The 26,103-nt window shown below is 45.3% G+C and overlaps 1 protein-coding gene across 1 annotated transcript in view; it reads left to right on the forward strand.

The window, feature by feature from the left end:
- Positions 1 to 26,103, forward strand: part of UBN1 (ubinuclein 1) — a 753,548-nt gene that overhangs the window by 479,193 nt on the left and 248,252 nt on the right. Inside the window, exon 7 of the mRNA XM_086941332.1 lies at positions 18,611 to 19,052. Within this exon, the coding sequence (XP_086797458.1) occupies positions 18,611 to 19,052 (442 nt within the window). The remainder of the gene's footprint in view (positions 1 to 18,610; positions 19,053 to 26,103) is intronic.

Below are 26,103 nucleotides of genomic sequence, written 5' to 3' on the forward strand. Positions count from 1 at the left end.
CTTATTGGTTCCTTTGCAATGCAATATGTCTTGCATTTGTGAGCATTTGAGATATTGACATTGTAATTGAGAATGCCTTTAATTTATGTGCTTTGAAAGCCTGCAAGTGGTGCGTAAACATGCACTTTGTACGTATAGTCGTTGCTTATGAGAAGTAAAGCTGGCAGGAACTGCACCTTTTTTACTGCCAGCCTTGCTTCTCGTACGCAAGGACTATAAGTACAAAGTGCGTGTTTATTCACTGCTTGCAGGTTTTTAAAACATGTAAATAAAAGGCATTATTATTTATAATTCCAATAGCTTAAACTCTCGCAAATGAGAGACCTATTGCATTGCCAGTGTTTGCTATATTTACTGATCCAAGGTTATGTATGCTACTTGGATTGGTAAAATAAAAAAAAAGGAAAATACACTTAATCAAAAACACTTGTTGTAATGAGGAAAGGCCCAGTGGCAAATGGCAGCTGCCAAGACTTCCCAACAGAAAACAAAATGAACATGGTACATTTTATTTAATGTACCACTAGGTGTGGGAGAGCAACAAAGGAGTCTGTGGGAAGGGGGGTTGGGTGTAAAATATACGTGCTTCAACCAAGATTAGGCCTTATTATAAATGTTGAATTACAGGGTAATGGGAACGGTAAGAGGCAATCATGGCGAGCCTGCTTGAGCCTTGTGGTGGAAATATTGTCAGCAAGTCTTGTGTTATATTTTCTCAGTAGACTACTTGTTCCCCTGCGAAAATGTGTTATTTCTTTAACTGTATATTCTTTTCTAATCAAAATAGCAGTAATAAAAGAAACATAAGTAGATTTGTTAATTTTTTTATCTACTGTGTTTTTAAGGTTTTAAACAGAGGGTAGGAAAGACACTATTCAACTTCACTTTTCACTACAACTGAATAGTTCAGGTATTATTTAGTACACAAACCAATACTTAAAGACATTGTCTGGTGTGTCACTACAAAATAAGGAAAATACACTTGTGCAAAAACATCTGTAATGTGGATAGGCCCAATGGCAAATGGCAGCTGCCAAAACCTCCCAACAGAAAACAAAATAAGCATTGTATTTAATGTACCACTAGGTGTGGGAGGGCAGCAAAGGAAATGGTGGAGGGAATAATGGCTAGTTGGTGGGGTATGGGAGCGACGGAGGCGCTTGAGAATGACCAGCTGCACAAAGAGGAATACATTTTTTAGCAAAACTATAAACACTGTAACATTGGCCCTGGAAGATGTTCTTAGAACAAAGAATATTTGTGAACGAGCTCGGACTAAGTTTTATTTTAGTGAACTTTAGATGAGGAAACGCCAACCTCTGTTTTGATTAACCCTTCTTTGAAGTTACTGATCTTCTACCAGATAAGCGTGACAGACTGCAGAAGGAAAAAATAAAACAAACGAAAAGGGCACTAAAGGTAGACCGGAGGAAGGGGCTAGGTATAAAATAAAGACCTTAACACAACACTTACCCTGCAAGTGATACATATATGCTTGGATCTTGTAGTGGAAGGCGAAGGCCTCTTCGCCCAGTTTACTGATGACCCACACCAACAGTGGAGGAGGCAGTGGTGAAGATAGAACACTGACACAGTCTTATGTGTATTTGTTCTTTTCCTTCTGCTGTGGATGCCTTTTTGGAACAGACACATGTCCGCCTTAGATTAATGCAAACATTGACACACCTTAATCCAGTTAGCTGTTATTTAAACATTTGTAAATTGAGTTCTGTTTTTAAAGATGTCAGAATAAAAATAATATAATAAAGATCACACGGGGTCCCAGCTGCCGAAGGAATGAGGTGCCGTTATCAAGACCGCTCGGGTATGGAAACCAAATAATAATGCGCAGGAAGGAATATAAAAGAGCCTGCGATTCAGGATAGGAGTTCTGCGCTGGTGGGTTCACCCAACTTTTGTTTTAGAATAAAAATCACATACAAAAGATCGCATGGGCACCCAGTGGGCGAAGGAATGCGGTGCAGTCATCAAGACTGCTCGAGTATGCAAAGCACACAAAAAATATGTATAGGAAGGAACATGAATAAAACACGCTGCAATTCGTAAGGGGATTATGCACTGACACGTTCATGCAACAGATGCAATTGGAGAAACATAGAAATACAAGACCTAAAACAACAAATTAGAAAGCTGCAATGTACCTGGCTCAAAACAAACGCCAAACAAGACAAACTTCACCTACAAAAAATTACCAGATGATAAAAGTCGGCTATCAAAAAAGCTAAGAAAAGGTACTATTCAGACAATCAATCAATCAATCAATGACATTTATAGAGCGCACTACATACCCGTAGGGTCTCAAGGCGCTGGGGGAGGGGGGGTGCCGCTACTGCTCGAACAGCCAGGTCTTCAGCTTCTTCCTGAAGGAGAGGTGGTCTTGGGTCAGGCGCAGGTCGGTCGGGAGGGAGTTCCAGGTCTTGGCGGCCAGGTAGGAGAAGGACCTTCCTCCTGTAGTCGCTCTTCGGATGCGGGGGACGGCGGCGAGGGCGTGGTTGGCTGATCGGAGGTGGCGTTTGGGAGCGTAGAAGTTGATTCGGCTGTTGAGGTAGCTCGGGCCTTGGTCGTGTAGGGCTTTGTGTGCGTGGGTGAGGAGGCGGAAGGTGATTCTTTTGTTGACGGGGAGCCAGTGAAGGTCTCTCAGATGTCCGGAGATGTGGCTGGTTCGTGGGATGTCGAGGATGAGTCTGGCAGAGGCGTTCTGGAACCGCTGGAGTCTCTTCTGGAGCTTGGCGGTGGTACCGGCGTAGAGGGCGTTGCCGTAGTCCAGTCGGCTAGTGACGAGGGCCTGGGTGACGGTCTTCCTGGTCTCGGTGGGGATCCACCAGAAGATCTTCCGTAGCATGCGTAGGATGTTGAAGCACGCCGAGGAGACGTTGTTGACTTGCCTGGTCATGGAGAGGGAGGAGTCCAGGATGAAGCCCAGGTTGCGTGCATGGTCTGTTGGTTTGGGTGCGGTGCCCAGGGCAGGAGGCCACCAGGAGTCGTCCCAGGCGGAGGGTGAAGAGCCCAGGATGAGGACCTCCGTCTTGTCCGAGTTCAGTTTCAGGCGGCTGGTCGTCATCCACTCGGCTACCTCTTTCATCCCTTCGTGCAGGTTGGCTCTGGCGGCGGCGGGGTCGTTGGTCAGGGAGAGGATCAGCTGGGTGTCGTCGGCGTAGGAGATTATGCTGAGGTTGTGTTGGCGTGCGATGGCCGCGAGGGGGCTCATGTAGACGTTGAAGAGGGTGGGGCTCAGAGAGGATCCTTGAGGGACGCCGCAGATGACTTCGGAGGCCTCTGACTTGTACGGTGGTAGGCGGACTCTCTGTGTTCTTCCGTCGAGGAAGGAGATGATCCATTCCAGCGCCTTGTCCTGGATTCCGACGTTGCTGAGGCGCTGTACTAGGGTGCGGTGGCAGACAGTGTCGAATGCCGCGGAGAGGTCTAGGAGGATGAGGGCCGCTGTTTCTCCGTTGTCCATCAGGGCTCGGATGTCATCGGTGGCGGCGATGAGGGCGGTCTCTGTGCTGTGATTGGCTTGGAAGCCGCACTGTGAGGGGTCGAGGGATCCATTTGTCTCGAGGAAGGCGGCCATCTGCTTGTTGATGGTCTTCTCGATGACTTTGGCTGGAAACGAGAGGAGCGAGATGGGGCGGTAATTCTTGAGTTCGGTGGGGTCCGCTGTGGGTTTCTTGAGTAGAGCGCTGAGTTCGGCGTGCTTCCAGCTCTCAGGGAAGGTGGCGGTGTCGAAGGATGTGTTGATGATGTCTCGCAGGTGGGGTGCGATGACAGCGTCGGCCTTGTTGAAGACGTGGTGAGGGCAGGGGTCGGTCGGTGATCCGGAGTGGATGGAGTTCATCGTGCGGATGGTGTCTTCGGTGCTGATCGGGGTCCAGGCGTGGAGGGTGGTGGTGGGGGGTGGTTGTTCGGTCTTGGTGTGCGTTGGTTGGTTTTTGAAGCTGTTGTGTATGTCTGCGATCTTGTTGTGGAAGTATGAAGCGAGGGAGTTGCAGAGGTCTTGCGATGGGGTGATGTCGTTGTTTCCTGCGCTGGGGTTGGATAGCTCTTTCACGATTTTGAAGAGTTCCTTGCAGTTGTGTGCGTTGTTGTCCAGCCGGTCCTTGAATGCAGTTTTCTTGGCGGCGCGAATCAGCTGGTGGTGCTTCCAGGTGGCCAGCTTGAAGGTGGTCCTGTTGTCCGGTGTAGGTTCCCTTCTCCAGACTTTCTCGAGGGCTCGGCAGTTCTTCTTGGAGCTCTTGAGTTCGTCGGTGAACCACTGGGCTTTCTTGCTGCCGGGTCTGCTGGGCGGGGTCCTCAGCGGGGCGAGCTCGTCCGCGCAGATGCTGATCCACTTCGTGAGGTTGTCGGCAGCCTGGCTGGGGTTCGCTGAGCTGGCAGGAGGGTGCTGGCTCAGGGAGGTGGCGAGCTGGTCTGCTGTGATCTTGTTCCAGCTTCTGCGGGCGGCCTGTTGCTGGTGGTGGTGGGTCGTCGTTCTCTTGAAGGTGAAGTGGACGCAGCTGTGGTCCGTCCATTGAAGCTCTGTGGCGTGGCTGAAGTCGATGTCTGTGCTGGAAGAGAAGACTGCGTCGAGTGTGTGTCCGGCGAGGTGGGTGGGGGTGGACACCAGCTGCTTGAGTCCAAGATTGGCGAGGTTGTCGAGCAGGGAGCTGGTGTTGCGGTCGTTGTTGTTCTCCAGGTGGAAGTTGAGGTCCCCCAGGAGGATGTAGTCAGCGGAGGGGAGGGCATGCGGGCTGACGAAGTCGGCGATGTCCTCGCTGAATTGTGTGCGTGGTCTCAGGGGTCGGTAGATCAGGGTGCCTCTGAGGGTGGTGTTCGGGTCGGTGTGGATCTGGAAATGCAGGTGTTCGGCGGTGGTCAGGGTGTTGTCGGTGCTGGTTGTGAGACGGATGGTGTTCCTGTGTATGATGGCGGTGCCTCCTCCCATCTGGTTGGCGTTGCGGTCCCTCCGGACGATCTTGTAGCCCTCTGGGATAGCGATGGCGATGTCGGGAGCTGAAGAGGCGTTCATCCAGGTCTCCGTGAGGAAGGCAACGTCAGGGGCTGTGGCGTCTAGGAGGTTCCAGAGTTCGATGGCGTGTCTGTGGACGGAGCGGGTGTTGAGCAGGATGCACTTGAGGTGGGTGCTGCTGGTGTTCGACTTGGCGGGTGCTGGTGCGAGGCAGGTCCGGGTGCAGGTGAATTTGCAGGCGTGGCAGCTGAAAGGTCCGTGGGTGCGTCGTGGTGAGGCTTGGTGGCATTCTGGGAGTCGGCCGGTGTTGAGTGCGATGAGGGTGGCGGCGGAGTACGTCAGGCGGGTCGGTCGGGGTCTTCGTGGGCCAGGGGTCCTGGCGATGGTCGCGATCCGGTCGCGGACGGGCGCAGACGGGCTTACCCTTGGCGCGCCTTCGGCGCACAATCGGCGCACCCGCTGCGCGTGACCGCTGCGCGTTCGCACGGTCTCCATATAAGGCCAAGTGCGCGGGTGGGCGGAGCAGCTGGGAGGCGGGAGCGGGGAGGGTACAGAAGAGAAAAAGGGGTGGGGTAATCGGCGGTGGCGGGAAGCGGGGAGGGAGAGCGGAGGGCGGCGAGGTAGGCGGGCAAACAGGAAGGAAAACGTTAACACAAGAAATACTAAGAAACAAGCACAAATGGAAAGCAAAACAAGGGCAAAAGCAATCAAAAAGCGAAGGTAGCCGGCAGGCGAGCACGGACCACGCCGCTCGGAGGAGGGGGCGTGGTCAGCGTCAGCGAGGCAGGCAGCGAGGCAGTAGAGGCAGGGCAAGGGGCACACGCAGCAGCTGGTGGCCGTGCGGCGCGGGGGTGTCCCACAAGTGGGTCACACTCACCTGCGTCGCACGGTCTCCATATAAGGCCAAGTGCGCGGGTGGGCGGAGCAGCTGGGAGGCGGGAGCGGGGAGGGTACAGAAGAGAAAAAGGGGCGGGGTAATCGGCGGTGGCGGGAAGCGGGGAGGGAGAGCGGAGGGCGGCGGGGTAGGCGGGCAAACAGGAAGGAAAACGTTAACACAAGAAATACTAAGAAACAAGCACAAATGGAAAGCAAAACAAGGGCAAAAGCAATCAAAAAGCGAAGGCAGCCGGCAGGCGAGCACGGACCACGCCGCTCGGAGGAGGGGGCGTGGTCAGCGTCAGCGAGGCAGGCAGCGAGGCAGTAGAGGCAGGGCAAGGGGCACACGCAGCAGCTGGTGGCCGTGCGGCGCGGGGTTGTCCCACAAGTGAGACAGAATTCAAAACGCTGAATGTGCAAATAAAGAATTCTATAAAATACTCCATGAATTTCGAAAACCAAATTGCCTAGAAGGAACTCATCCTGTTACTCAAGATTTCACAGACAAACTGTCAAATCATTATACGGACAAAGCAGACACGTTGGACTCGTACTTACAACAGAAACAAAGCTCCAGCACTAACCAATGTACAATTCAACTATCCAAGAATGCTCTAATCAAGCCTCTCCGTTCCTTCTAACACATCTCACACGATGAATTTATGGACCTGGTCAAAGCAAGCAGGCCTGCCGGCAGCCCTTCTAACCCCTGTCCGCCACAAACTTTCAAGACAATTCTTTTAACAACCTCTGCTGCCATTCCAGTAAGAAGAATCAGCAACGATTCCTTAACTACTGGAATATTTCCAGAAGAACTCAAAAAGTCATACATACACCCTTTACTGAAGAAAACAAACTTGGACCCGCTGAACCCTGACAAATACAGACCCATTACAAATGGGCCTTTCCTGGGCAAACTGATAGAAAGAGAAGCGTTCGCCCAGATGTCACAATTCATAGAAGAGAATGACATATTTTCAGATTTCCAAACAGGATTCCGACCGGGAAGAGGCACTGAATCTACCCTCCTTGCCATCTGGGATGGCCTAAAGAATACAGTCTACTGCAACGGGGTTGCTGCACTACTCCTCTTGGACCTCTCAGCTGCCTTTGACACGTTTGACCATGACACTCTGAAACAAAGACTTTATGACGCCGGCATAGAGGAAACTGCTCTAGACTGGATCGCGTCCTACCTTCGAAACAGAACTAATGTCATCCACACCCCACCTTTCTCTTCCAAACCGTACTCCACAAAAGCAGGGGTCCCTCAAGGTTCTATCATCTCGCCCATGCTTTTCGACATCTACATGAAGTCTTCACCAGTACTGATCAATAAATTTCAACTCATGTGCTACAACTATGCAGATGACACGCATATACTCCTTCAACTGGAATGCCCCAAAGACATTGGAAAATCACCAATTTTCAGCTGTCTCAGAGCCGTGGATGACTTGGAGCCATCTCAAATTGAATGCTTCAAAAACTGAGATACTCACGTGTGATGATTGGAAAAATTACAACCCGCTTGCCGCATGGCCTGATGAACTGGAATCACTGCCTAAAGTATCGAAGGAAGTAAGAAACCTCGGAATGACCATGGACTTGAAGCTGTCGATGAATGTCCAAGTGGATAAACTAGCAAGATCAAGCTTTGCTACTATAAAAACACTGCGACAAATTTACCCTCATTTGGGATTTCCACACAAGGTCCAAGCTACCATCTCCCTTGTTCTATCCAAAGTCGATTATGCCAATAGCCTCTACCACGGATCACCATTAACGACCATGAAAAGACTACAACGGTTTTAGAACTCGGCTGCCAAACTACTCTTGCATATCAAACCACAATACCACATCTCCCCTGCCTTGAAAGGCCTGCATTGGTTACCGGTTGCCAGAAGATCCACGTTCAAGCTGCTTTGTATTACCCACAAAGCAATACATGGAATAGGACCACTCTTCATCAGGAATAAAATCACCAAACACATTCAAGAAAGGAACCTCCGCTCTAAAGGAGCATCTCGCCTCAAAATCCCACCATACAAGAAAAAAAACATGGTTGGCACATCCTTCTCTGTTCAAGCAGCCAAACTATGGAACTCTTTACCCCTCAACATAAGATCCACTGACAACCACCTTATCTTCAGAAAACTCAAGATCTGGCCCTTCCCCAAATAAGCACCATTCGGAAACAGAAATTTACAGCATATCCCTCTGTATATAAGCATTTGTTTTCACTATAGATGTGTACCTATGTTTGTGTATTACGTTATAAAACATGTAAAATAATTATGTTGTTAAGAGAAAATAAAAAATAAAATAATAATAATAATAATATTCATCAATAAATAAAAATCATCTTTGGTCTACATGTACATACTTCCATTGTGCATCTATGTACCTTCCATGTACTTGGATCTGTGTGTCTGTTACTTTTCTCCTGAAAAAGCATATCCAATGCACTACCCTATTTCTCATCCTGTGCCTCTATCAATATATTTAATCTAAATATACTTCCTTCCTTTATGTATCTATATGCTTTCAATGTACTTGTGGATCTATATATTTATCACTTTCTTCTAATTTAGCATTTCCAATGCACTAGCCTATTTCTCAGTCTATACTTCGCTCAATATATCTTCTACCCAACCTTCTGACTCATATCAAACTTCTTTCTACTACTCCTTCTAATGCACTACCCTATCTCTCATCCTATATATCTATCAATATATCCTCTACATCCACTCTCTCATTTATCCCAAACCCCATACCACTACTATGATCGCCAAAATAACCCTTTCTAGACTCTCTCCTGCTCTACCCCTCCTTGCATCATCTGATATCTCTTTTTACTACACCGATCCCCTAAAACAAACCTTTCTAAACTCTCCCCTCTGACTCCTTCCCAAACTCCTTTTTACTCATCCAAAAGCCTCTTCCTACTGCTAAGACCTTAAAAAAATTAAAAAATCCTTCACTCTTTTATCCCTCCACTATCCTTTTCAATCAAAATTAACAGACTAACATGTTCACTTCTCAAATTCCATATTCCATATTCAACTATACTAATATTCTGCCCAAATAACTGAATAACATATCTACTACTCAAATTATTTCATATTTATACTATATTAATTTTCAACACTAATCCTTTATGGGTTCCGGAGTGGCGTGCTACTCGCCAGAAAAGCGCTTCAACACCTATCAGGGGTAACAAGTGTTATATGAATGCAAATCTTTCTTCCCCTTTTATCCATCCGCTATCCTTCTCACTCCAAGTAACAGACTAATATTCACCACTGAAATTACCTCATATTTCACCATATTAATTCACCACTAATCCTTTACAGGCTTCCTGAATAGCCAAGTCAAATAATGCTTTATTCGAGGTTCACTCATTAAAGCAAGTACATAGAACAAAAATTAACAATAATTTACAATCGTTACTATTAAAAAATAAGACTTTCAATTAAAATTAAGACTTGATAATAAAATACAATTTAGATACATTTACAATGTAAAATTCCATACATAACATTTTTTTTAAAAGGTACAAGTATAAAAATGTGTGAGAATAAAAAGTTTTAGATAGAAATGACAGTATAAAATGCAGACCGACTAACTAGAAGAAACACAATCAAGTGGCTATCAGTCTCTGTCTAATAGACCACGCCCATCCAAGGTACTTGGCTGTAGCTATCGCTAAAGGCATTAAAGTGCTTGTGCGAATGATACGTAAGGCAACGGTACTACTGGTGGTACCCAGATTTTTGCATGTTGGTGCTAGCCAAATGCGTCTTGGGTCAGAGTACGCTGTACAAGAAAATAAAAAATGACCAACTGTTTCTTTGGTGGCACCACAAGCAGGGCAACTATCGTGTAATCCACCTCCCCGTCAGTGATCTAAGTGGGAGCGCTCCTGCTCTTAGTTGGACGAGGAGCTTTCTGTCGCCTAGTCTTGTTATAGCGTCCCAGTACGGTTCAAGGCAGGGATATAGCTTGGCTTCTAGAAATCCTCCAGCCATGGACAATGCACTAGAACTACTCCAGGTACAAACAACTACCTTCTCCCAATAGATTTCTTTTATGATTCTTTTTGTTGGGAAGGGGGTACCCGCTGGATCTTCCCACAGTGCCTGAAGACCAAGTTCGCTCAGTGTTAGACTAAGAGTTTTAAGCCATCCGATTTTGTGGAACTCATCCCTTTTGATGATATCTAGGAAACCCTCGGCATAATGAGAAAGCTCAGGCGTAGTCCAGAGCCTTCGCCAGTACAAGATCGGACAAAGTCTAACCAAGTCTCCCACTGCTTTTCTGCCCAGATCGTACCTGAGAGGCACCAGTGGGCTACTCTTGGGGAAACCAGTGATGGCCCGGAAAAACTTGTTTTCCGAGGTTTGGAGTGCTGCTACCTTCTCAAATCCCCACAGCTCAGCACCATAAAGTGCAGAGCCGAGAGCCTTAGCTTCATATACCTGCAATGCTGGCTTTATTGGTCTAGTCTATTGGTCTGGGACTGTTCTCAAGTGGTTCACCTCCTTTTTACACAACAGGTTGCAGAAATTCAAGAGTAACAACCGGATGTCCTCTCCAATACCTGTATCGTTAGGCGTCCCACAAGGATCTTCCCTATCACCAACCCTGTTCAACCTAGTTATGGAACCTTTCACCACCTTGCTCCAAGCATCCAATGTACTCTTTCACATGTACGCAGATGACACCCAACTATATCTCAAATTACAATCCCCCAACGACATTTTACTACTGAACTCTACGATCAGAAGCACTCAATCCTGGCTTGCTGATAATCATCTCAAACTCAATGCTCTGAAAACAGAATTCCTGCTGATCTCACCCCCGGCGAAGATCCCCATCACGCAAACCTGGCTTAAACAGTTAACTGCACTCAATGTCCAACCCATCATAGTGGACTCAGCGAAATCTTTAGGCATAACCCTCGACTCCAACCTTAACATGCAACATCATATCAGCAAGGCTACTAAGGGAGCAAACTTCCAAATCAATACACTGAGGAAGCTTAAACCCTTCCTGCCAGCCAAAGACTTCCAAACTGCAGTACAAGCTCTAGTTATCCCTCGAATTGAATACGGCAGCATCGCCCTTTGCGGTCTCCCGTTAACCAGCACTGCACCCCTAAGAGCCTCTCTAAACGCTGCAGCCAGACTCATCACTGGATCAAAAAAACACTCACACATCACCCCTGATCTGAAAACACTGGACTGGCTGCCTTTTGAAGCCAGAATACATCTGAAAATCGCCTGCATGACACACAAGGCTCTACACCTGAGCTCTCCCAGATACCTCACTCAGAAGCTGTCAATCTCTGGCGGCTCTAGAATCACTAGAGGCACAGACAACCTTCTGCTAAAACCTCGAAGATTCCGGAAGGTAAAAACATATAAACGCTCTTTCTCAGGAATGGCACCCAGGATCTGGAACTCACTCCCCCCTGAAACTAGGCTCATCTCCTCCTTCACTCTTTTTAAGAAAGAAGTAAAAGCCATTTTTATGGCCAAATACACTTGACCGATTAGCATGGTTTTCGGAAGACCCTACTCCGACCTGTATTACTTTGCTCGAACTCTATGCATGTATGATCATGTATGATTATGTATTTCACCTGAATTATTGTTGCTACTACCATCTACGCACACATTTAAATCGCTGTTCGAACTTTATGACTATGTATCTCACCTGTATTATCGATGCTACTGACTATCTATGCACACATTTAACTGTTATATTTGTATTATTGATGTGTTGTTCTACCTATGTGTAACCCCAATCTCTTGCTGGCATTATCGATGCTACTGACTATCTATGCACACAGTTAACTGTTATATCTGTATTATTGATGTGTTGTTCTACCTATGTGTAACCCCAATCTCTTGCTGGCATTCCCAGCCGTGTAAAGCGCTCTGATATCTGCAAAGATCCTGTTCGCGCTATATAAAACTTTCAAATAAATAAATAAATAGTCAAAGATTTTCTATGTTCTAGACCAAGAGCGCAAGCCAATTGCCTATGCCTTAATGAAGCAATGTCTATATGCTGGGACCATCTGAGATCGTTAGACACATGGATTCCCAGATATGTAAAAGCATCCACTACCTCTAAAGAACGACCATTCATAGTTAACTTGGATTTAAAGCTACGGTGGGGGTTAAAAACCATAAGTTTTGTTTTTGTCACATTAGCTTCTAGACCATGCTCCCCACAAAATTGGTCGAAAATAGACAGAGCACGCTGTAGACCGCTCGGCGTCTTAGATAAAATCAACGTGTCGTCTGCAAACATCAAAATAGGAATTTTAGTGCCAGCTAATGAGGGAGCATCCACATTCGAAGACAACATACGTGCAACAACCCCATTGATATATAGTGTAAAAAGTGTGGGCGCCATCGAACACCCTTGCCTGACGCCATGCTCAACTGGGAAATCTGCAGTCACCATTCCCTGGCCCCCCCACTGGATCTTAGCGAAGTTAGCTTCGTGGAGCCTAATTATCATTGTCAACAGCTCTTCTGGTACTCCCTGATTCCTCAACACCAGCCACAGCTTGGACCTAGGTACTAGGTCGAAGGCAGCCCGCAAATCGACAAAAGCCGCGTACAGGCTGCCCCCGCCCAGCAACACAGTCCTCCACTGGAATAAGGTGAAGCGGAACACCTGATCGACCGTACTAGTAGATCTTCGAAATCCTGCTTGGAATTGGGACAGGGCGTTGTTCTCCTTAGCCCAGTCAAGGAGCCTGTTTACAACTAGATGACCAACTACCTTTTGTATGGTGTTAATAATGCTTATGGGCCTGTAATTGCCCGGCTGGGATCGGTCACCTTTCCTAAATACAGGTATTATTACTGCACCCTGCCAGGATGTTGGTACGTTTGTGCCCCGAGCGATTGCGTTGGTAAGGAGATAAGTATACTTGCACCATCGCTCTTTGTCATTAATAAAGATGTCAGCTGGAACACCGTCTAATCCTGGGGCTCTGCCACTGGACACTGTGTTGAGGGCCGTCAATATTTCTTTAGTACTAAAAGAGTCATCTTTATAGTAAACAGGACTTAAGTCAACCACCACAGTGGCATGGTGGGTCTCAGCATATTAGGGCTTAAAATATTTGACCCACTCCTCTTCTGACACATTATTATTGGGAGGTTCAGGTAGTCCCTCTCAGCCCCATTTTACGATATTCCAAAAATGCCTGGAATCTTTCCTATCGCTTGCTACTTTTAGTTCTAACCAGTGGAGCTCGTCCCATGCTTTCTTTGCCTTTATTATACTATCCTTGTATTCCTTTCTAGCAAATCGAATAGCCATAGGTTGCCTCTCTTTAATAGCGGTTCCTAGGGCTAAACGGGCCTTCCTGCATTGGGTATTATACCATTTTGCCTGCTTATGGGGTCCTTCTTCCTTGCTTCTCACAGGTTTTACAAAATGGTTCTTAATGGCACAAAAGAGAGTATCATGAATTGCAGCTAGACTGCTTGAGCCTGGATTGGACAAATTACTTTGTTTAATGGCCAATATTGCTTTGTCAGCTTCAAAGTTAATGCTAGCAATAGCCTGTTGGTTAGTCTCAACATGAGCCCATCTTAACCTGCGCATGTCGTTTGAAGGGACAATCGGAGACGGAAGAGCACCCTCAGTGTTAGAGACCACATTGGTAGAAGTCCACCATTTGTGCTCTACACACATTGGGTTGTGGTCGCTCTCAATCGGACCCAAATGGTTAAGCCACCCATAGGTCTCCCCTTTGCACCCTTGGATGCAGTCACAGAATAATTTAGGTATCCCTGGACAAAAAATGGTTCACATAACCATGTTTCCTGAAACATGCACATATCAGAACTATTAACAAAGCTTACCCAATCCTGAGAGTCTTGTTTGGAACGCAACCCTGCAATGTTCCATGAGACCAACCTCCCCATACCCTCCTTGTTGCCACCAGGGGATTTAGATGTAATAATTATAGGGGTAAGTGTGGACTGGCCTTGATCGGATACACTTGGCATCTCTAGATGTGAATTGGTTTTAAAACCAGCCCTATTCGTGGTATCACTCTCTGAAATAAAGCTCAGTGGAGAGGTAACATCCCGCAATGCAATCCCTGCGGCCTCTGCAATTACTGGGACTTCCATACATTCCCCACCATTCGGTACCACCAGATTTCCGCTGTCTGACATCAGTAGTACCGCTGTTTGTCAATCATTGTTGTCTAACCCCGAACAATTCCTTACATTTACTTTTCCTACGGTATTTGGAATTGGAGACAAAATATGGGGACAGGTTTTCCTTAATTGGAGCTGTGATTGAGATGGGGCACTGGATCTAAACTCCAATGTAAAGAGGTTGTCAGCAAGGAATGCAGATTTCAAAGTTAACTCTATAGAGTCACATGAGAAATTCGGGGAACTTAACCTTTTCGCCTCTAAGATGTCCTCCCTGATTACCGAGCGGCATCCTCTAACATAGCGTAGCCAGTGGATAGCCTTGTTAGTTAGGGAGTCTTGGCGCTCACTGGTACCTAACTTCGAAGGCCTTAGTTTGGGAACATTGGTCATATATATTGTGTTCCTTTTATAGTAAGCTTTATTAGAGAACGAATTCCCCTTGTTCCGGGGGTTATTGTCCTCAACATTTGTCGGGCCCACAACCACCCCTAATGGTTTTACTTGCAGACTAGCTAGACCAAGCGTTTTTTCCCTTGCCTCTTGTCTACTGCCCTCTCTTCCCCAGGCTTGGGTTGAAAACCCTTCCTTCCTGTCTTTCCGGAGTGGCGGGCCAGTACTCAAACCAGCGACTTTCCCTGTATTCTATTCATCTCGCTTATTCAAGCTTTTAGCTAGGGGTACTTTAATTGCATCGTGCGTTTTTGTGGGGAAAAAATTTCGTGCAGCAGGTATAGCATTAGATGTTAATCTAGTTACGCCTCGCATTTGTCATTGACAATAGAAGTTAAGCTAATGACCAAAGCCCTCAGGGACTCTATTTCATCCCGTAAAAGTATAACAAGGTTAGTCAGAGCACCGACTTCCCGGGTGGTGCCTTGTCTCTGCTATTATCAATGATTGAAGGGACAGGGGGCTCATTGTGGATTTCGGCCAGAACCGCAAACCTGTTGCCAAGAAGTACTTGCGAGACGGATGGCGGAGGCTGGTTTACGCTCTCGGGGTCAAGATGGATAGACAAATCATCATTATTGAGAGTCTCGACAGATGGAGTTAAACAATCCCCAGATAGGTTAATCATGCTATCCTTGAGATTTCTTTTGGCCGTAAACATTTCTGGGATTGTTGTTGGGAGTGCAGCGGGGTCATTTACTGTCTTTGAGGGAACCCATCCCTTTGGGCTTGGGGCAATCTCACTCGTACCTCCTTGATCAGTCACAAGAATATCCCTGCACCCATCCACAAGAGCTTCAATACGGTCCATTACATTATTTCCGGCTGATAGGTTTGTCTTTTTTGATGATTTCTTCCCCTTACGAAGCTTCGAGGGATTACCAGATCCGTCCCCCCCCTCCATTGCTTTATGTTTCCCCATGGAGCCTATAGAAACTTCCGCTAGAATATCAACAAAATCCAGAGAATTTCCACTTACAGTATTGATGATGGATATCTTCTAGTTAGATAGTTGTTATGTATGTGGCCCAGCCCGGCCTCTGTCGGCCCCGGACGGCCACAGATGGCCCGCCCTTTGCCCGGGCTTAGCCCGGCGCGTCCACGCGCGTCCCGCTGGCCGGAACCTTGTGCTGGTAATGTCCGGTTTGGTGGGGGCGTGGCCGGGGAGCGCTGGTGTCTCTCGCGCTCACCCCGGTGTTCTGCTCGCTGCTCTGGCGCTGCGTCTCCCGCAAAGCGGGAGACGCGAGGTTGAATTAAAAGGCCCAGCTTGGTGGGGGTGTGGCCGGGTAGCGCTGGTGCCTCTCGCGCTCACCCCGGTGTTCTCCTCGCTGCTCGCTGCTCTGGCGCTGCGTCTCTAGCGAAGCGGGAGATGCGAGGTTGAATTAAAGGGCCCGGCTTGGTTGGGGCATGGCCGGGTAGCGCTGGTGCCTCTCGCGCTCACCCCGGTGTTCTCCTCGCTGCTCGCTGTTTTGGCGCTGCGTCTCCCGCGAAGGGGGAGACGCGAGGTTGAACTAAAGGGCCCGGCTTGGTGGGGGCGTGGCCTGGTAGCGCTGGTGCCTCTTGCGCTCACCCCGGTGTTCTCCTCGCTGCTCGCTGCTCTGGCGCTGTGTCTCCTGAATAGCATGCGTCAACAAGCGAGCGATAAATCAATACAAACCTTTATCCTCCTCTAACCTTCTGCTATCATTCCAAATCCAAATAACTGACTAACCTATCCACCACTTAAAATGTACTTGCATGTTTCACTATACTAATTCAACACTAATCCTCTATGGGTCCCGGAGTAGCGTGCTACCCGCCCAAAAAGCGCTTTGACGCCTCGTCAGGGGTAGTAAGCGCTATATAAATGCAATTACAATACAATACAATACAATATGTTTCAATGGTTCCAATCTGGGGTGAAGCACAGAAGAAAATGATTTCCCCCAAAGAACAGATGAAAAGTGAAGACATAAGGAAATTGTACTTGACCAGTGCTCCTTAGCCTTCAACGGAAGTGACGTGTTGGCTATTGGAAACCGTTAGGAGCCAGCTAAGAAGATCGACACAGGGTCAATAAATGGTAAGCAGCTGGCGGGAATAAAGTTGTTTTATTGAATACAGCAGGTCCTATAGTCAGCGTATGTGCACTGATGCTCGACCTAAAAAGACTTGCATAAAGACAGACACAGAAAGACAGACTGACACGCAGAGAGATGCACCTGATGGACGTACACAGAGACTGACAGATATAGACAGACAAACACATACAGATAGACAAATACACAGACAGACACAATCAGACACAGAAAGACTTACGTACAGAAAGTCATAGATACAGAAAGACGGACAGACTGACACGCAGACAGAGAGATAGACAGAGACGGACAGGTCCAGCCAAACACAGATAGACAAGCACATGGACAGACACATATGTAGACACCTGCACACAGACAAGCACATTGGCATACAAATAGACACACACAGACATTTTGCTCTTCTGAAATTTTCTGGAATCCTAACCAGCAGAGGCATTCACTGTTAATGAATTTAGCAGAGATTCCCATCATAGAGAACTAGCTTTACAACTATTTTTTTCTTAATAAAGTTTGAGTAAGATTACATTAGAAGGGGTGACCCTATCTGATAATAGGAAATCAGCTGCAGTTTTGCAGTCTGACTACAGCAACATGACATTTCTATACACAAATACTTCAAAAGGCCTCATTTACTAAATCCTGGCTGGCAGGCGGACAGCAGCAGCCATTTCCAAGTATCATTCTAACCAAAAGTTTGTCTTATTGGAAACTGAGCAGGTTTTGGGAGATTGAATGTAGGGAAAAAAGCATGCCTATATACTCAGACGTGAGTCCCAGGCTCTCCACACCACTGGAGTCAAGCTATCCAGGCTAATGAAGGCTGATAGCCAGAAACCGGTCCTTGGATGCTTGATTCCGGTCTGGGAAAGACATGGCTTGGTAGTTCGGACTGGACTGTTCCCATGAGGCACAGGGTCAGAGCTGATTTGCATATAGCCAGTGTCTAACCCAGGGTGGTGTGGAGTGCAAAAAAACGATGGATTTAGGCCCAGATCCTTGTACTGGGGTGAATGTATGACATTGTTCTACATTCTGTCCATCAACTGTGTTTTTTGCAAAAAAGCATGCCTAACCTTATATTTGAACCGATGAAAGTTGCTGAAAATCCTAATAATCAGCTACAGTAATAATAATACTAATTGTTTTTTTTATTGATCATTGACACACCACTGTGGGCTATGGTGGTGGGATGGGAGGTAAATTACAGGTGCTACTTTTTACTACTTCATTGATACCCTTTATATTGCACTCTGCGCAGTGAAAAAATCAGATTTGGTATTTTTTGTTTTTAAGCCTGTATGGTTCATGTTGCATGTCGATCTCTGCAGCATGGTTGTTGATTTACTGAGGAGTGTTACCTGCTATCTCATCAAGCAAAACAAATTGGTTACTCTATTAAAGTGGAGAGTGAATACAATAAAGCGAAATTTCTTTCCCAAAATATATTCATAATCAATATTTCGTTCAATTTTGCAAAGAGAAAAATACCTAAAGTGCACAGTCTTAACTTGTACAGATCGATTCTTAATTCATGGCGATATATTTCCATTCAATTCTTTCAGCCTTAACAGCCAACAGCTGTTTCACCGTGATTTAATTCCACTTCCTCTTGATTAAAAAAAAATTGATCAGCGAGAAAACACGTTTAAATTACTGTACCAATCGTGTCATCAGTTAGGCATAATTATGGCTCCAGAGGCGAGAGTACAATTCGAATTTGAAGGTAATTAGTCGTACATCCTTGTAAGAAGCTTCACTGCATGCGGTGTCCATTCCTTTAGCGGGAACTTAAGTCATTATTCCTCTGATTGAGAAGCAAGTGCAGATACACAGATCACTTCTTACCGGCTGCTGTTCATCTAGCGCACCAATCTATTTTTTAATCCAGGAGTAAGTGCCTTACTGGGTCTGAAGGGAGGTAAGACTACTGGAAAAACCCTTAGAAATGTATTTCCTTTTATTATCGTTAAACCCTATGTGATGTAATTGTACTTGCTATACCTTCACTATTAAGACTGGGTCTTTTGCCTCTTCAGATTTACTGCTCTAAATGGGTTAAAGGAGAAGAAGAAGAAGAAATATTCCATGAGTGTAAATGAGATGTTGAGAAAGTTCCAGAAGGAGAAAGAGTCCCAGAAGAAGGAAGACGAGCAGACAGTAACCTCTTCCTCACAGTCTGCGCCTGTTGTGATGCCTACTCAACAGGAAGCGGAATCTATTTCTGACCCTCTTCTGACACTTCTTGGCTCAGCCACAGCCACAGACTTGCTGCAAGCGGCCAATGTGATGAACACTCTGAGCGATCTAGACCTTGAACGTCTGTTGAATGATTCTCCGGATAGCAGCCCATTCCCTGAGGTGGAGGATGGGAGCGAGCCGTCGTTGGGCGCATCACCAGAGCCTAGTGTGAAACCGCCCCCCTCGGTCCCTGAAGGTCTACCTTTACCATTGGAGAAACGTATAACAGAACTCACACAGGTATGGCGAATATGTTATCAATGCCCTTCATTTTGGAGCCTGTCTAAAGAAGCAAGCCTGTGCAATGCAATAGGTCTCGCATTTACTAGAGTTTGAGCTATTGGCATTCTAAATTACAATGTTTTTTATTCATGTGTGGGTTTTGCAAACAAATAAATAAAAGGCATTGTCATTACAATGCCAATAGCTTAAACTCTGGCAAATGCGAGACCTATTGCATTGCAAATGCTTGTTTACTAATGCACCTTCAGAATCACCCTGGGAAGGGGGGAGGGGCAGAAACAAGCACAAGTCCATATTATGATGTGCATTAAATCAAAAGATAGAATGTAGCTTCTACCGATAAGATCGAGGCACTTCTTAGCTTGAAAAGCACTGCTAAATGCAGCACAATGTCTTCTACATATTTGTTGGTTTATGCACTGGGTAAATCGGGTGTGAACGTGTGCAGTATGAGATGCCCCGTCACATCCTCCCTCCAGCCTCCTCGCGACATCATACAATGAAACCCATCTAGCATGTTAGACCTGGGAAAGAAATGTTCTCTAATGTCTCTAGCATAGGCGCATAGAAGGACGCTCGTTATTCATCTATAAGCCATGTTTAATCATTGTCCAATTCAGCATCCATTTCGCTCAGAAATGTACTTTGTCTTTCCTTAAGCATTGTTTGTATTCAGATCTGCAGAATCCATTGTGATTAGTTCAGTGCTTTTTCTTCCCCAAGGTACTTCATTGGGAGCAATTTGTTTCTATTTAAACATTTGAAATTATTTTATTAGCCAAGCAAAAACACTCCCAACCACCCCTGATGGAAATGTAATCATCGGGGATTAAGTTACCCAAATTCACAGATGTTTGTCACAAGTGCACAAGTGTGCACCCTGTTTTTCCGAAATTGGTGGCACCCTTGCATTGGGCAGTCCATTATGCTTCCAGCATTCTTCTCCTTGCCTCATCCCTCTAAAGAAGGGAAGAGGCTGAACTCGTTGAATTCATTGCAGCCCTTTATTTTTTGCATTGATGGAACTGAGGAGTACAGGGTGGAAAATGAACTTTTGGTTGAATTTTCCACAGTGCTTGAAACTGGAACGGAAATAGAGAAGTCTAGGTATTCACTATTCCAGAGTACATATTTTCTAATAAGAACTGCCAGTAATCTCCTATTAAAAGCGTTGTACCTCTTCTGAGAAGTGCAGGCAGTTAGTACCTGCCTATTTACGCACTCTTTTGCCTGGCGAAGGAAGAGATGGTAGTTTTCAAACAGTCCTTTTTGTGATGGATTCTCCTTTTCATCAAACTGTGTTATGCCTTGTCCATAATGACCTTCTTGAAGGCCTTGGGGATCATTCCACCTGAGCTAAGCCTATGGCTAAAGGCCTGACTCAGGTTGTCCCTGTTTTGGACACAGTCCCCCTTACGCAAAATCCAATAACAACTATTCTAAAGTTAGATAACCACAGTAGTATTAGGTGGATAAAATATGTGGAGTCAGAACTATCCGCACTTGGTTTAAGTCGCCTTTTTAATGATCCTTCTACCTGTAAATCCCTATCCAAGCAGAAAGTAACTGAGACTTTTATTAAGAGAGCCCAATATTTAAGAAGGGAAAAACACTTCCACACTCAGTCGGCACGACTTTATTATCTAACCCCAGCATTGGAGGAGAATAGCTATTATTATCTGGCCGATGTTACTTTCCCACAGCACAAATATATCTTGCTTGGATTTTGTTTAAATCTGAGTCCTCTGATGGTGGGATATCCAGGGAAGAAATGTAAACATTCAGAACTTTCCCTATGTCCGTGTGACAACTTGTCTACACAGGATGATCTTCACTTTTTTGTTGTTGTGGTTTCTACCATTAGGAAAGGTACACTTTTATTGTACCAATTTGCAAGCGCTACAATTTTAAATATTGTCGTGTAGCACTGTTTTTTCTCAAATCTTTGCAAAATTCTTTTGTGTACTTTTCGTTAGCGTCATTCCTATGGGCATGCATTAAAAAGAGGAAGCAGATTGGCGCATAAGACGACTTAAAAATGACTTTCATAATTTGTATGGCATTATGTAAATAGATTAAATTAATTTTTATATAAATTGTATGGTAGCCCACTTTTAAGACTCAGGTTTTAAGCTCTTTTTATAATTTCTCCTTTCTAAAATGGGATTGTAAATATTTTTCTGACGCTTTTCAGATCTTATGTGTAAGATCGAATAATGGATTTGATTGATTGATTGACTCCTGCAGCCAGCCACATGTGCATCCCTCCATACTTTCACCAGGCACTACTGTATTGATTCTCTGGTCTGGAGGGAGGACCTTTTTACCTACTCTTTCTTACAGGACTTCGTATTGTAAAGTTCCACTCTTGAGACTCAGCTCCTTGGAGGGGCTTTGGTATCAGTTCACAAGATGAGAACTACTGTGGTTACAAATATTCATCAGAAGAAGAGTTACTTATCTGCGGTAACACTGTATCCTGTAAAGTGTCATCATGTCCCGTGGTGTACAGAACTATTAAAGAGAAAGTCTAGATCCATTCTGCTTGGGGAGATTCACACGCCGAGGAATCTGCAGATAGAGTATTCATCAGACAGGGCGTTACCAAAAGGAATGCACTTATTGTTTTCAAGGTTATCCCCTTAAAACTAACTGCTGCACAGGAACTGCTGTGCATAGTTGGAAATATTCAGTGTCTGGTGTGTTTTAAGTGACACAGACACATTTTAGTCTAATTGGATCCTTTACAGGAACCCTGCTTTCCTGTTTTTATCTGCTAATTAAAGTTTTCTTTTGCAAGCTAGTGGTTTCAGTCTAATATACCTTCCTTAACTTATTTGGCTAATTGACATGTAAAAAAACAACAAGCATCGGCATATCCAATAGGTCTTGCCTTTGGGACCTTATAAGTATTTAGCCATACAGCACATTATCCTAGGTGGTACAATATCTACTGTTACTTCACGTGCCACTGGTGCACAGCCACACACACCCAAGGATGGCCTTCCATGCTATTCAATGAAAATCAGACAGTGCAGCAACCACAAAGGGCCTTTAAGGATATGCAGAAACATGCATGATTGAGAACTATAGATCTAATCAAAGCTACGCTACAAAGACAAATCTTCTGGCATGAGGGGGCAATACAACTTAAATAATCACACAAGTGCAGGCCACACTTAGTTTAATTATTTCTACTCCACATCCTTAGCATGCAATGTGTTTGAAAAAAAATATTTGTCGGGTTCCTGTACCATGACCTTTGTTCCCAAAACGCTAGCCAATTTTACGTACCTGCGTAATGTCCCAGGCACAAAAAGTAGGACAAAACAAACCTGTTGTTAATGCTCCACTGTGGTTGTGCACTGCTGCATAAAGCTTCTACAATAATGCAGCAGACTGGACCGATCACTAATTCATTCGCTGCTTGGAGCAGGAGTTGGAATTCAACACCACCCAGTAAATGAATAAAACTAACCTTCATCTCAAAGCAGACTTTGCCTTTAGAAACTCCATAGAAAGCCCTCCCTCCAGCCCAAAAGAAGGCAACGGTTTCATGGTCAGAGAAGAAGAATCCAAGAGATCTCTTGAGATTTTGAAGAGAAGATCACTGTTATCTGTCAAGACAATAAACATGACAGATTGTTTGGGTTTAAACCATTCAGATGCCGGGAATATAGTTTACAGAAAGCATCATCAGTATTTGAAAGTTGACATGTAATGGGCATATGTCCTAGTAGACTCCTGCAAAGATGAAGCATGTTACAACAAGCAGTCGACAAGTACTGGGATAATCTGATGCTACACCAACTATTGAATAGAAGTAAATTAGCACAAAGTTCTTTTGGTATTTATAGCAACGTTGCTTTTTTTATATGGCAAGCGATATAAAAATTGCAATACAAGACAGCAAAGTCAGTACATTGAATCTTATATGCATTTGATTAAGTAATTTGAAACAGAGCGTGTTGGCATTTTGGAGAATGCTCCAATGCAACTAATTAATGGCACAGAATGCAATGAGGATGCCAATGAAATATACAAATCCAAGTCTGAAAAGGGTTGGCAAGTCAAACTCCAATGTATCCGCGCTAACCATCATATAGCGTGTTATGCAGAGGCACTTTGTTAGTGCGGTTCCACGCGCCCAAGCATACCAAACTACATTACATCACCCAAGACAGGCTCCTGGGTGTAACACGTTTCATTTGGAACTAACATCATAATGAATAAATGCACGCCTCAGTTTAATTCGCCAAAAGATTCAGTCGATAGGTCACGTTTAATAGTTTCTAACAACCAGAAATGAATGAGAAAAAATATGTAACCCTCTGTAGATGTAAGCGTTGAAAACGGACCAGGCCAGGAGGTCTGGCCGTATTTACGCAAGTAGGAAAGGTCCCTATTTTTAGCCAGACCTTCCAAAAGAAAGAGCACCCACATATCCCCATCTAACGAAATGCATTTAAATGTATTATAATTGTAAACTGCTTTGGGTTCCTACTCTGCAATAACGTGTGTATGCTACCTCTTTTACGGTATCGAATGCAGACAGACGGTTGCCCTAGATTTCAAACCAAGCTTCGTTTTTACAACATGGCAAATATAAATTTATGCTGATGGAGAGCACCCCTAGAAACAAAAAAGTATTCCTTTCATGTGTCCCAAAACGCCATAGCTCCGACACCTTCCTCAAAACGTAAGTTTGCCCCACACACCAAACGCGAGTGTATTGTCTTGACAATATATTTGCTGCTTCTTTGAGCAGGCGATACTGGCCTATTCTTCTGAGTGCCCATCCCACAAGTTCTGCTGCCTACCATACATAGTCCTCGTTAGTTCAAATAGTACTGGTGATTTTACACAGAAGTAATGAACATACGTATCTTGCCATAAGTCAATCAAATGAGCTTCTTTCGGAACTGGCACAAACTGTTCTGGCAACATTCAAAGTTATCCCAGGAGTTTACAGTGCTCTCGGCTTGCGTACCAGATAGGCCAACACCAGGTAATATTGAGGAAGTGGGCTTGAGAAGCTTCTCACTATAATAGCCGGAAGCTGGTGTCAGCTTCTGCCATGCTTCTGTCCATCATCTGTTCTTATGGCATTTTCTGCCCTCCCCCACTACAGCATCATATGGTTGCTACCGTTCCAACACTCCTTTTGGATGGGGTTAGCCGGACCATGCCTACCATCGCAACAGTTCACCACCGGCTTATGCACCCATCCCACCGTATCCACTAGCTGCTTCACATTAATTGGTGAACTCATTGCACTGTTGAACTGCTACACATCCGTTGCTCTGCCTCTTCAGGTGGCAGTGTGGAAGCCTAAGAAGGCACCACAACTCTGCTAAACACACTCACTTGAAGTTCGGGAGGGGCCAGGTGCGACAGGGGCGACCAACGGTAGCCGGGGATGCAAACAAAGTGCGAAACCCCAAGGAAACAGAAAAGGTCCACACAGACACTTGGGCCATATGTGGTTGCAACAGGGAAGCAAATCTGAATGTGTGCACCCCTTATACAACAAAGTTACCTTCTGATTAAAGTAAACAAGCAAAAAGTAATGCTATTTCAGGCAGACAAACGCACAAACGTCTCTTCACTGTATAACCAAGACAAGGTGGACCTGTGAACAAATAAAGCATGTACAACAAATATAAGCCTTCATCGAACATCTTCATCGAACATCTCATGGACATTGTTTCTACTAATGACGCACAACAAAACACCTAAATATTTCTCGGAGACCTCAATATCCACTGGAATGACCCTAAGGACTCAGTGGTCAATAGCCTCAAAGCCTTCCTCTCGCACCTTGACCTCACCCAAATCTATAACAGCGCCACACATGATAAATGCTTAATCCTTGACTTAGTCATTTCTAAGGCCGAATCCATTCAGCACGATACGATCCTGCCATGTGATTGGTCTGACCATCACATCATCACTTTCTTCATCAACGAAACAGTAAAACGTAACTCTGCTCAACCCACGAGAACTAAAATATGGAAAAGGAATCTGAAAAATATCGATGCTGACCTAATTGCAACCTTCAGTTCCAACATCCTTCTCTCTCCAGTAGGACTATCTGATGTTCAAGATCTTACCAACCCCTACTTCCACACCATGAACATGGTATTAAACAAGGTCAACCCACCTTCCCCCCTCGAACTGAAGAGAGTCTCCACTAAAGACTTAAAACCCTGGTACGATGGAAGACTCAATGAGGACACACAATCCCTAAGATTAATTGAACGAAGATGGAGATCCGCACCATCAGCTAACCACCTCAAGCTGCTAAGAACGAAGAGACTTGTACAGAAAGATCAGATGATCTAAAGCAGACTTTTTCAGTAATCAATTAGACCAAGTCAAGAATCATCCCAAAAAACTATTCGATCTTCTCAAAACACAATCTAAGGGTGCACCTCACCCCCCGACAATACAGGTTCACTACCCAATTGCGAAGCGTTTGCCTCCTTTTTCACTATGAAGAACGAAAACATAAAGAAGGACCTACTCAGTGATTTAATAACGTATACCGACACACACATGGACACTTCATCATCCCTTCCAGGAGTCCCACCCAGAGGTTCACCAAAGTTCAACTTAAAAATGAATGCCTCCTGGTCCTCCTTCAATACTTACAACGAGGACGCTATACTAAAAAAATACTCATGGCTTTGAATCCTCCAATCACTTCACAGACCCTCTTCCTGCAAACTGCATAACAGACTTCATTCCATTGCTACTGCTTTTATGGACCAAGATTATAAATACCTCTCTTCTTCAAGGAATCATCCCTGAAATCCCTAAATCTGGGCAGATATCCCTCATCCTAAAGAAGCCAACGGTGGACCCTGAGGACCTAAATAATTACTGTCCAATATCTAACATCCCTACCCTGACCAAACTATTAGAAAAATGTGTACACATTCAGCTTGGTAAACACATAGACCATTTCAACCTTCTCAACTAATACCAATCTGGCTTCTGGACAGGGCACAGTACTGAATGAGCCATGACGCACATAATAACGCAA

Source organism: Lissotriton vulgaris, chromosome 10, assembly GCF_964263255.1.
Source record: "Lissotriton vulgaris chromosome 10, aLisVul1.2, whole genome shotgun sequence".
In the NCBI taxonomy this organism is placed as follows: Eukaryota; Metazoa; Chordata; class Amphibia; order Caudata; family Salamandridae; genus Lissotriton; species Lissotriton vulgaris.